General features: G+C 46.8%; 1 protein-coding gene across 5 annotated transcripts in view; it reads right to left on the reverse strand.

Moving 5' to 3' along the window:
* Mbp (myelin basic protein) overlaps positions 1-13,264 on the reverse strand; it is a 124,867-nt gene that overhangs the window by 73,775 nt on the left and 37,828 nt on the right. For all 5 annotated transcript variants that reach the window (XM_005373102.2, XM_013511546.1, XM_013511536.1 and 2 more), the window contains one exon: positions 6,451-6,526. In XM_005373102.2, the coding sequence (XP_005373159.1) occupies positions 6,451-6,526 (76 nt within the window). The remainder of the gene's footprint in view (positions 1-6,450; positions 6,527-13,264) is intronic.

Consider the following 13,264-nt stretch of genomic DNA (forward strand, 5'->3'; position numbering starts at 1 on the left):
TCAATCTTACATGTCTATATTTGTTTATCTGAGTATCCAAACTGAAGATATCAATATGTAATACAACAACCATTGTTAATTTCCTATCACCTTGTTTGAGATTCTGTATTGCTTGTATTGTTTTTGTGTTATTTTCTAAATGTATGCTTTTATTAAGATGTTTTCGTTCTTTTATCTTTAAAATTAAAAAAAAATAAAATTGAGAAAGGCACAAATTATGTTAGGTAAGAGAATCAACCTTTAATCTATTAGTATGAATTTTCATTATTTAATTAATTTAAAATAATTCTACTTAAAGTATGTATAAGACTATAAATAAATGCAATAATATTTTTATTGTACAAGTCAAGGGGGAAAATCAGGAGTAAACAATCCCAAGATGCGGAATGCACACGTGGATTTGGGCACTGGGCACGCCCAGTGGTTGTTAAGTCCTCTGCTGAGCAGTCAGTCAGAAATAACAGGAGCTGGTGTGTGGCAGAACACTAGAGCCCAATGTGGAACAGGGCACAGGATGCCACCTTCAAGGAATTGGCATTCATGAAAGAAAAATGACATCACAAATGCAAATGCAACTAAAATGGTTCTTGTTAAGGAAACTTGAGATTAGGTACTGGGATAGATGAAGTGGTGTGTGGGTGGGGGCAACTTTGGCTGGACCCACACCAGCGGCCTCTCAGGAAGGACGGGGGGCACATCTGAGTGACCCCGGCACTACCACCTCCAGACTGAGTGCTTTTCTGTGGTCCTGTGTATTATGCCTAGGTTTGCTCTCCGAGTGCACAATCTTTCTTCACTGGAAAGATAAACTCTCCAACACCTTAATGGGATGATGCTTGTCAGGGTGTACTTTCCCAGCTCATCCAGCCTAGCTCGACCTTGCCCCATCTTTGAAAGACTCTTCCCTGAGCTTTTATAGATCTTCCTGTCAAGGTGTGGTCACTCACGGAAGACACACCTTTCTACACCACAACTGTCCTGTTACAGCTTCAGAATACCAACCCAGTGCTGGGAAAAACTGAAAGGGAAACTGTGCTTCCTTGTCCTTGGTGCTACCCACAGGGCAATGCCCCTGGTGGCCCCTCTCCATGTCCCTATTTTGTTTTCTCTCCCCTCTTATCCCCTCTGGTCCCATCCCTAGAACACCGCAGGTCGCATTCAATTGAGCAAAAATTTTAAATGAGTGAACGGTGAAAATTTAATGAATGTGTACTAACAATAAATTGAGACATGCCTATGCCACGTTAAGCCACACTCACAGCATAGTGATAAATCCTGCCATTTATGTGGGGCATGCTGTATGCTGAGGATGAATGCAATGTCAGCCCAAATGCTACTTAGCTCCTAACTGGCAAATAGATGGCAGCACTTATCCCTGGGTTGTATGAATATGGCCGAGACAGCAGAAAGGTCAAGGTGCCCTGCAATACAAGTCTGTTCTTTCACTGAGCCTTGGCAATGACGCCTGGATACAGAGACACCTTTCTTAATGGAGGAAAAAACAGAGGCACAGAGAGACAGTCACACGCCCAATTACAGGTGAGCTGAGGGCTGAGCCAACACTACAAGCCCTCAGTTGCCACACAGATTCTCTTATCCTTTTCCTGGTACCAGCTGCTCCCCCAGTGGGATGAGACAGGCCACAATAGCCAGGAATACCAAATGCCGGCCTCCTGGGCCCCTTGCACAGTGAGGACCTGGGTCTCTGTGCCACCAGGCACCTCTCAGAGTTCTCTTCAGGAAAGGACCTTAGTTTCTTCCACTTCTGTCCGTGGTCATATTATCTCAACTTTCACTGCTGGAGATTGTGCTGTTTCTCGCAATAAACAGCTACAAGAAAGGAATCACAGCATTTGCTACAAAATACCTTGAGGTTACTGGCTGTTATGTGACTCATTATCTCTGGCAAAAATCTAAACAGGAACTGAACCTTAGAATTTGTGAAGTGAAACTTTACATCCTTTGCAACATCTGCAAACTTTAATCACAGCTGATGTCCACGATATGCTGTGGCGGGGAGGACGGCATGTTCTCTCCATACACACATGGTGACCCCTACTTGTATGTGGAAGCCAAGATACGGGAAGATGAGAGAATGGCCAGCAATCATATGGCACTCAAGTGGTGGAGCTGTACCACATGCCAGACAAAAAGAGACCTCCCTCTTTTCACACAGGCAGCCAGCAGCTCACAGTTCACAGCGAAGTCCCTCTATAGCAGCTGGCATACTCCTGGTCTTTCTGTACTTGATCTAGGCTTCACAATCTCACTTACATCTTAGCGTTTCCAGTGCGTCTTTATATTGGAAGCTCACTTGAACTGTGACATGCAGACACACACGTCATGAAATGCTTCTAGAAAGAATGCTGTTTTTGCTCCACAGTAAACACATTTAGTTCTTCTCTAATCTCTGAGAACGAGCCAAGTGAGTGTCCTCCAACGACTTTTATGGGGATTTTGTCCTTTGGAGCAAATGCCTTTGCCATGTGAAGTGCTAGAGACAGCAGCAGGAAGGCATTACTTCCTGATTAAGCTGTCCTTGCCTATGACACCTGTCCAGCTGAAGAGGCTTATTGCAACTGGAAGAGCACCCAGCCTTCCAGCTCTGGCTTTTGCAACACCTGACCTATCTGCAAGGAACCAGGCATTCCCACAGAGCAGTGGTGCCCTCTGTTGGTGGCTCTGCTGCATTGTGAGTGCACACTGGAGAGAAATGAGACTCCTTGCACTTCTATGGTTAACTGCCCTTGCTGTAGCCCCATGATTAGAGACCTCGGAGAAGCCAGGTAGGACACTGCCCCTTCCTTCTTGCAGGTCTTCAGATGATGAGGATGACATGTGTAATGCAGTGCACACGTGGCCTGCCACAAATGACCTGGCTCCCCAGAGTTTGGACCAGATGTGGGTCTCCAGGTTGCTGGGCCTTGATATTTTTTTCTCCCTCCCTTGTAACCTGGCAAACAGTTGTCAAGTGTGACCACAGCACTTCTAGAGGTAAAGTACAGAGATTTCACACTGTGCTCCACAGAGTTATTTGCTTAGACCTAATGTAATCTGTCAGTGGGATTTTTACCAGGAAAAATGAATTCCCTAAGTCTGTCTGTGCACCGCTAAATCTGGCTTCCCAAGGACATGGAAGAAGTACGCTGGATTTTGATGGTCCTATTGTAGCTCTGAGCATTCAGGCGTGAGCCACAACTTAGTATTGACGTGCTGAATCTGTTCCTGGCGGCAGACTTCTCTTTGACTTTCTAATCCATCCCTCACCCGGGAACTCTCAGCAGCTAAAACACAGGAGTTTTCTGACATTCAAAGAGATCTGGGGTGTGTATGTCCTGCAGTAATTTGCTGGTTAAGGGATGATGCCTTTCTCCACATTTTCCACACCTTTGGGCCATTCTTCTGATGCTGGGACGAAATCATCACCATGATCTTAAAGATGACCAGAACACGGCTGCTGCTGATTCACGCAGTTACAGAATGTCGGGAAGGCGTGCTGTGTGTCCTGAGTAGGGATTTACCACCCAGACACAGCAGGGCTGTCTGTGAAGTGGAGGGACCAGCTGTTCTCATCTGTAGCCACCATGCACTGAACATTACAGTTTAAAAACAATCCTCACCTGTACCTTCTAAGGTTGTATTGTCAAGACTAATAGCCAAGCTCAGCTGGGCTTTGTTTTCCTTGCCATCCTGCATACTTGGACTGGAGTTTCTGCCGGTTACAGGGAAAGGAGTAGGAAGAGGAGATTATCGGGTTTTAGGGCAGAAGCCCAGCAGCTCATCAGCCTCCCAGGTCCATATTACTTGGGATTGGCGAACAGATAACCACAGGCCTGAGGCCTCTGAGGCCTCCTGGGGCCCAGGTCAGAGAGCTCTGGACAAGGGTGGGCTATGCACTCCTCGCACACCCATGCCTGCGCTTGGGCTCACCCGGCAGCAGGTGGCAGCTGTGCACACCATGAAGGTGGCTCAGATCACACAAGAGATGCAGCGCATCTCTCATTCCACAGACAAATGCATCTCTCCACCATCTGGGCCCTAACAGCAGGCAATGAGTAACAGCAGGGGCTGGCTTGTGCTGTTGCTCTCCCTGAGAGGGCACCCAAGCTTGTGAAGAGGAGCCACAGCAAGTGATTTAGAACCCATGGAGGGGCACAGTCTATGTGCGGAAACGAAACTCAAGAGCTGCAGCTCATCGCTCACTCCACAAACGCTCGTGAAGAGACAGAAATCCAAGCTTGTGAAGAGACAGGAACTTTGCACCCTAGATGGCAGTGCTCCAAGTTGAATAGTTACTTGGAAAGGTTAAGGAGGGCCACCTGTGAAAGAGCTTCAGGAATTTTAACATCTCCAGGATGCAAGGAAGAGGTTCCAGAGAACTTTTACGCTACCAGTATGCACTTTTACGCTGCATGTGTTACACATGTGTCCTGTGTGTGTGTGTGTGTGTGTGTGTAAGATGGCAACAAAACTGTCATCACTGTTAAAAGTAATCCTAAAAGAAACTAATAAAGACAATGTCTGCTTAAAAAATAAAATGTAAAGCTGGACATTATATCTTTCTGTAAGTCTCTCTATTAGGTCTATGTTGTACAGCAGTTGGAACATCTGACTAAAGAGACCGTCTAAGGAGACTCTATCATTCTACAGCTTTACCTGTGGATTGACTCTCTGCACTGTAAGAATTTTATTTCAACACACACTGTGCTCCTCCATGGATCCTCAGTCACTTGCTGTGGCTCCTGGGCACCATACAACTGTCTTCTCCCACTTCCTCTGCCACTGTGAAACAGGCTTTGTCTTTTCTATCAAAGCACAAGGCCAAAGCAACTCCATTCCGGACTTAAATGACCTGGCCATATATTTACTCCCACCCCTCTATGTGACTACGTACTTTACCCAGGACATTACTAATTTTCAGGTAAGAACCAAGGACTTCTCTAACATATCAGCAACACCCCCTTTCCTCATCCCTGGAGTAAGTCAGCCATGATAGACTGTAAGGCTTTGAATTCAGCCAATGAATTTAAAGGACAGGTCTTCTCCTGTATTAGGGATAAAAGGGTCAGCCCTCCTTTGTCCTGTGTGCCTGCTACCTCATGCTTGTGCCTTTCTGCACAAGAAAAAAAAGCCTCACTGAGATTTCTTGGTGTCTGAGTGCTTCATTATCTGCACCAACAAAGTGATCTGGAGGCTTATTTCCAACACTACTAGTAATGAAAAACCCAGTTCACAAAGCCAGTAGACTATGCTCCGGAAAGTCTGAAGAAAATTCCTACAAAAAAGGACATAAACCACCGGAAATCAGAGCACTGCTCCTGTTTATGACACTCACCTGTGTCATAGCCATTAAATGAATCTTTACTGTTTTCAATCTCTGGGCTTTTGGGTTATGCTTTTTTCACAGTTGAAGATATTGAAAAGTGGACAGTAATAAATTTGTCATTATGTGTGTTTGCATAAAGAGGACAGAAGTACAGAAAAGATGAGACTCAGAAGAAGAGTAAATTAATTAGGAACAGTACAAATAAACAAACAAAAAACCTTGGGGTAGACTGTCTTGCCTAATGAATGAGGTGTAAAAAAAGACTTCTACATAAATAAGTACAGGTCAGACTGGAAATATGGCAAGAAAGGTGTGGGCCTTGACCGTTTGAACCCTACAGGCTGGGTGCTCCAGGACAGACAGACACTCCCTTCAGTGGCAGAAACTCTCCCCTTTTCCTTGGGTAGACAGTGGCCTCACAATCTGAGGACGTGTGATACCACCCTTTGGTTATGTTCACTTTAGGAATAACTGGGGAAGAGAAGAGTGATACACACACAACAGATCTGCTGCTGGTCCTATGTGCCCTATGATTGGATCCAATGTCATGATGGAAAAGTGGATTTAATTGCTTTTACACAACAGTCAGATAAGAACACTCTTACTCACTCTTGGGGGAAGTAGGACAGAGACGACTATAGATATGTAATGGTACTTTATACTCACTGAGGGGCTAGGGAAGTGTAAATTGTACAGACCACAGTGACTTCCCCACTCCTCTGAGTCACGATCTGCAGTTAGGGTAAACATGTAGTATCCAGGCTTTGACAACTTCACTTCCTCATCAGTTATTTTTATGGCACTCTTAGGTTTTCTGGTGTCTGCTCACAAACGGATAAGTAGAGGATGAAAGACCAGCAGGAAGGAGAAACTGGGAAGCTTTGGGGATTTTCATCACAAGAGGGCAAACAAAAGAAAAATAAAATTGGAAACAAAATGGGGGTGTGGGGGAGCAAGGGACTGCGAGAGGACGAGGAAGGAGACCTATCCTCCACCTCTACCATCTCTTCATAAAGAGGACAGATCCATGGGTCACCCACTCATCTGAAAGACTCAAAGCTCCCCATGAGAATGCGGTGCACACAACTGCTGTGTGAAAGCATGCTGTTGGCTCTGTTACATACCAAACACGTCATTGTCTTCCGAAAGCTCACCGAGGTTCCTCTTCACTTCAGATTCTCTTCTGTTAGTTTCACCAATCTAGGGAAAAATACAGCAAAACCCTTTCTTCAGATACAGCTGTAGCAACACATATTGAGATGCACTTTTTCCCCTTACACATTTTAAAAGACCAGATGGTCACATTCTTACATCTGTCTTCAGGTAGGAAATGGAATTTCAGTTCAAAGGATACATTCTGTGCAAGGGATTCTGAATTCTGGCTTGTTTTCTCTGTTGCAGCCCTTAAACCTTCTCAAGACTGATTGAACATTTTCATACAAGGAAACAGAATCAGATTGGATAAAACAAATTAGCTGAGCATCAACTAATCAGTCTAAAACATACCCATGTGGTCACTGTTTTGGATTACAAGTAGCATCTCGGGTAAAACTGACACCAAACATAGTGTTGTTAAATTCCAACTTTGGCAAACTCAAAGCCAGTCAGGACTGACTGGGGATAGAAAACAATGTTGAACTTCCAGGGGTGTCCGAGTTCCTATGAGTTGGGGGAACAGCCTGCTGCTGGGGCTGTACCCTGGCTGTGTGCCCTGTGTGCCTTTGGGAATCTGTCCCCTCAAAGCAACTTTTTATGCCTCTCCTCTGGGGCTTCCATCTGCTGATGTCTGGGACTCAGATGGTCACGAGTCTGAGTTTTATTTTTGGGTTTAAAATTTCCAATGCATAGTTTAATCAGGAGTATATAGAGCAGAAATAGTTCCATTTCCTTACATTTGCGGAATCAATTTTACTTGATTATTGTATTATGTCATACTTGCACATAACATCAAATTCAGCACAGTCTGGCAGGGGTGTAGCCACCACATCCTGTTCCCCCTTGAGCTTCCGGGCTGAACACTTTCCCTTCCAGGACATCAGCCTCTCCAGCTCCTTCTGGGTTCCCTGCACCCAGCCTGTGCACAGCCAGCAAGGGTGTCTTTCCCCTCCTTTCTGTTTCTTCACACAAATGGCCTCACACTGTGGATGCTGCTTTGCCTCCTGCCTCTGGCATGGAAGAAGCAATCCTGGGGACAACTTCCTATCAGCACAGAGCTGTCTCCCCGGCCCACGTCTACATGGGCTCCAGTGTTCTGGTCACTGTGAGGACCCCACCAGGCTTCTCTGGTGACCATTCAGCTTGCTTGAATATGGTTTTCAATTATAACCAGGGCTGCACTAATGCCTGTTAACTCCTCATAATGCCCAGGTACAGACAAGTCAAGCTGGAACCTTTTCCAGATGCAGCTGAACACCTCCAGGCTGCTGTGTGGCTGTCCCGAGCTGCAGAGGAGCTGCTTCTCTATGCCATGGCTTCCTCAGCTTCTTAATCTGGCCTCTGCAATTATTTTATACCACTGTTTTCCAACCTTTCATTTCTTAAACATCTCTAGTACAGGACTAAAAATGTCCTCAGTTTTACGTTTTTCCTTTTAGAGAGGGGGAAGTCAAATGTACCGAGACAGTAAGCTCTGCAGTCAGCCCAGAGTGCACGTTCAGTTTGTTCTCTAGTGGCTGTGGACTTTGGGCATGCCACTTAGCTGCTCTGTGCCTCAGTCTACCTATTTATAGAATGAAGGCAATGCTAACATTGCTTTGCATGGCTGTAGTAAGGATGAATAAAGTCAGTATTTTCACAGCACTTAGAACATGCCTGGCACACAGAGCTGCTATTGTGAAATGGAAATTGTGAGGGGCAAGTCTGAAAGGACCACTGGGTGCTCCTCCCCAGCTCTGCTCCAAGGTTCTCTTCTGGTGGGTGTGTTCTGTCTGAGAAGCTCCCCCACCTCTGGTGCTCTCTTCCTGGACTCCTTTACTGGACTCCAGCCCATCTTGGTGAGCTGTTCTCTGTGGGGCTGGAGAGTAGCACATGGCCCTTAAACCCCAGGTGTGACACTTACAGTGCAAACTGCCTTGACTAAATTGTGAGCCCACGTGCATTCAGCTCTGCAGTGTTCAGTGCGTGTACCAGCGCTATGTGCACCAGAAGAGAAACACGGCACAGCACTCGGGATGTGCCACCCTCCTCCACACGGGGCGGCTCACTCGTGCAGGGACAGGCCTGGGGCCTGTGACTGCCACCAGGGAAGAGGATGAGACCTTTCAGCCCAGGGCTCCGTGCCCCTTGGAGTCATTGTGAGCAATGTGACAACGCACTCTATAGCTTCAAGGGTACAATGTGTGTGACCCACCCCACATCAACCACCTTGCAAAAGCTAACTTTCTATGTGTGTGTTTAACCTACAATTCTACCTCAAGGCAGACAAGGTTGGCATACTATTGCTTATTTAGATGCTGATGAACACAAATCAGGCACTATGCTTACTGGTACCAAGTCATGTGAATATGTCGTGTTGTCTTTTGTCCTGAGCAAGGAATCTTCTTTTATTAGACAAAATCCATTTATTCCCAGGGCCACTGGTATTTAGCTAGGCACCATTTTCAACATTAGCCCCTGCAGACTGTAAATCAAGACTGCACTCCCAGATTCTTTCAAATTTCCCCTGTAATCCACACCAAGGTTCGTTCCCCCTATGGGCTGAAATGTGTCCTTAAGAGATCTGTCTGCATTGTAACCTCTGCTATCTGGGAACATGACCTAATGTGGAAACAGAAACTTTGCAGATGGGATCCAGTTAACAGGGGTCCTATTAGATTAGGGTAGCTTGTAATCCAGTGATTGGTGCCCTCAGACAAAGAGGGACTTTGGACAGGGACACACAGGAGAGTACCATGAGACACAGAGGAAAGGGAAAGCCACAGCTACAAGCCAGGACACATTCAGGACTGTGGGAGACACCAGACGCTGGAGAGAGGCCCAGCACAGACTCCCTCCGGCCCTTCAGAGGGAGCCAGCCCTCCAAGAGGATGCACTCCTGTTCCAGTCACTGCCGCTCGGTGGTTTGTTGCAAGAAGCCCTTGGAAACTTCCCCTTCCCCTAGACAGCAGCTCAGACAGCTGTGGATATTACTGAATACAGTGAAAACTGATGGAGGAAAAAATGTTATTTTTGGTACTAAAGAATTTCTAGTCCTTTAGTCCATAATAAAGCAGCAATCAGTGTCATTCTCTCTGGGAGTAAAACATAAAAAACAAAACTTCCCCAGGCCCTGACCTCTAAACTTCAAGCAGCAGCTTCCTGTGGGGCTGGCATGGTCTCACACCAGGCCTGGGATGGTGTTGGGAAGGTAGGAGCCCTGAGGACTCACACAGTTCCCTTTGCAGCCTCCCAGAAAATGAGTGCACTGATGTCTTCATCAGAAGCCAGTGGAGGAGCACAGTGAACAATTTAGCCAGAACTCCTGATGCTGAGTGCAAGCCAGAGCACCGGTGGATGAGGAGCCCTGGTCGGCTTCTGGGGATGGCCTGCTCAGTGTCCATTCCTTTGTGCCCGGTGCCCAAGCACCCGCTAGAGACACGCCCAGCAGAGATGCCTCGCCTGCCATCCGAAGGGATCTTCTGCTTGCTATGGCTTTTGACACACACACGCACACACTGGTACAACGCCACACTCACATGCAAAGGTGTCCACGCACGTTCACACACAAACCGTAGGTGGGAATGTGCATATCCATACCCTCGCATTTTTAGAAGCCTGGAGATGGCATTTTGGAGGAATAGCCCTGCAAGTGAGTTCCTCTCCCTGTGGACAATCCTGAAAGTTAACAAGGGTTCTGGGAGAGGAACTCATCTTGCAGTCAATTGTAAAAAAGTTATAAAGTTAATTACCGAAGTTCTGAATCATACTAGAAAATACTTGTCAGGAGACAAAAGATGTTGAAATATATCACAAAGTGTCATCACCTGCAAAGCTGGTTATATATATCAGACCCTAAGAGTGGCTGTACAGCACGCGCAGACTGCCTTAAAAGCATTAATTCAAAAACATTCACTTAAAGACCCTGAAAGCAAAGGGCAGAATTACAGATAAAAGCCTTAATTTACCTGTAACCAGTTTACCAGACCAAGTTTAGATTATACCCAAGGTCTAGGCCAGTGATGACTAACCTACGGCCTGTGCGTACAGCGACACACAGGACTCCGTCGGCACGGGAGCCAAGCTGCCTCAGCAGCCGAGCGTCAGACATTCAGGTTTCACTGGAGTGTTGGCACTTGGTGATAAATAAGTAGGTTTTCAGCAGCAGTTTGGGAACTCGTTCTCTCAAAGGTTCAGTATCACTGGTCTAAGGTAGTATCACTTTGCATAAAAAATTCTGGGTGTTTAGAGAGCATGAAGAAGGAAGTGAAGACGTGACATGGAAAGAGTGTGTGACAGAGTGGGGCATTTTCCTCCTGCCTCTGCAGATCCACGACGAGGCAGGTGGGCTCCTCTCTTGGGTATGCAGAAGCATTACTCTATCTGCTCACTCCTCCTGTTTGTCTGGGAGGTTGCAGATTCCCCCAACCCAGCACTAGGAATCTGCCCTTTGCCCAGATGGTGACAGGGCCTTGGTTGGTGGGAAGCTCTGGGATGGGCGGCTTCAGCCATCCAACTCACCCTCATCTCATCCCCTACTCCTGGGCCTCCTGCGACTTTGAGAGCTGGGGATATGAAGTGTGCTCAGCCTTGGGGACTGCGGGCGGGCTGTGCCAGGACTCCCTGACAAGCCCCTCCCAGGAAGGTGGCTCAGGAGCCCAGAGATGAGTCAGCGGCTTAAGGCCACGAATAAAGCTAGCAAGACAGTAACTCAGAACAGAGGAGGAGACAGTCTCCCCAGGGGAGACACAGTATTCTGTCCTTCCCAGCCCCAGGTTTCAGAAGTGAGACACTTTATGGCCTAAGACTATTTAGCTGAGAAGATCTCACCAAAGCACAGCTGTCTCTAGGGTACTAAGCTCAAAGGGCCACTGGGCTGCTGCAGCAACAGGCCTACAGGAGCACCTGGGAAGGCAGCTGGAGACAGGACAAAGGTGTGGCAGTGTGGTCCACCCGTGTTTAGGGGGAACATAGCCTATGGTGCAGTACGATACCTGGGATGGAAGACCAGGAAGCTGAATGCGCCAGTTCCTCACCCCAGGAAATGTGGTGTATGAGGGGAGCTGTGGCCTCTTCAGGTGAATTCTCCCTCTCTCTCTCCCTCTTCCTCTGTCATGTTCTTTAAAGAAGCAAGGCCTTCCTTTTACACTCAAAATGCACCCAGGCCAGGTTCTGGCTGGCCATGGGTACATTCAGTTTAAATTCCTGGTTCTACTCCTCAATTACCGCTCCAGGACTGGGTCAGTCCCACATATAAAAAAGACACTAGCAAAACACTGACAGCTTACAGGGCCAAAGCAAAGGCGATGAAAGAAAACAATCCCCAGAATCACACAGCTTGATTCATCTCACAGGCATTGTCTCTTTTGTGCAGGAGCAGAGCAGCATGGAGCTAGAATGCAAAAGCACAGGCCTCAGACTGTCTGTCTACACGAGGTTTTCCATCATTGGCAATGCTGATCTGTTGGGCAGGATGACACTGTGGTGGGCCAGAGCCCCTCCTGGGTGCAGGGAGAGAATCATCAGCCCTTTTAGCCTCTAACTACCAAACGCTAGTGGCCCCTAGGGCTATGACAACCAGAAATGGCCCCCAATAGTGGTCAGTGTCTCTGAGAGGAAAAGTCATGCCTCACTAAGAGCTGCTGGTCTGCAAAGAGGAGAGAGATCATATAAAAAACTACAATTCAACAACAAAAGATAGAAACCCAATTTTAAAAGACGGGTCAAGGATTTGAATAGACATTTTTTCAGAAAAGATATACAAATGGTTGACAAGCACAGGAAAAGACGTTTAGCATCATCATTCATTAAGGAAATGCAAATCAAAACTACAGTGCCATCCTACTACACACACTCTAGGATGGTGTCTTGGTTACTTTTCTCTTGTTGCTGAGACAAAATATCTAACACCCAAATTAAAGAGGGGAAGGTTTATTTAGCTCACAGTTTTTGTAGGTTTCAGTCCATACTCACCTGGCTCCAAGGCAGAGTGGCACATAGTAGACAACAACAGTTCATGGCAGCAGAAGACAGCAAAAGCAGAAAGACCAAAAAGGGAAGAGCAGCAGAGAGCAAGCCTCTTTCCCTCTCTTACACTGTACGCAGGCTACCTGCCCCAGGGTGGGTGTAGCACCCACACCCATGAATCAAGCAAAAACTCTAGACGCCTGCTCCATGAGTGCATGAGGCTTTGGGGAGACATCCAGACACAAACCAGAACAGATGGCTACAACCAAAAAGATGGAGAGCAGCAGTTGCTGGAGGGTGATGTGGTGAAACCAGAACCCTTGGGCACTGCCAAGTTGGAATGTAGAACTGTGCAGTGGCTGTGGATAAAAGTCTGGCAGTTCCTCCAAAAGCTAAACACAAAGCCACCAAATTCTACTCCTACACCAATAATGCTATTTCTAGGTCTCTATCCAGAAGAAATGAAAACACGTTCACATAAATATTTGTATATGGTAGCATTATTCATGAAAACCAAAAGGTGAAAATAACTCAAATGTCTGTCAGCTAATGAGCAGTTAATTTAAATACAGAATATTTCTACAGTGAGGTATTATTTAGCCATACAAAGAAATGAGGCACACACAGATGTGTGTGGGATGCACCTTGAAAATATCCTGTGCCATGAATGAAGCTCAACATAAAAGGCAGAAGAGAGGACTCTACTCAAATGAAACACTGGTAACAGGGGCATTTAGGGCAGAGTGGAGCTGTGGCTGCTGAGGCCAGGGTGGGGTAGCGGACAGCTGCAGGGTGCAGGTGTCCCTGGCAGGACAGCTGAACGGGACTGGTGATGGA

Source organism: Chinchilla lanigera, unplaced genomic scaffold, assembly GCF_000276665.1.
Source record: "Chinchilla lanigera isolate Chin_1 unplaced genomic scaffold, ChiLan1.0 scaffold00001, whole genome shotgun sequence".
In the NCBI taxonomy this organism is placed as follows: Eukaryota; Metazoa; Chordata; class Mammalia; order Rodentia; family Chinchillidae; genus Chinchilla; species Chinchilla lanigera.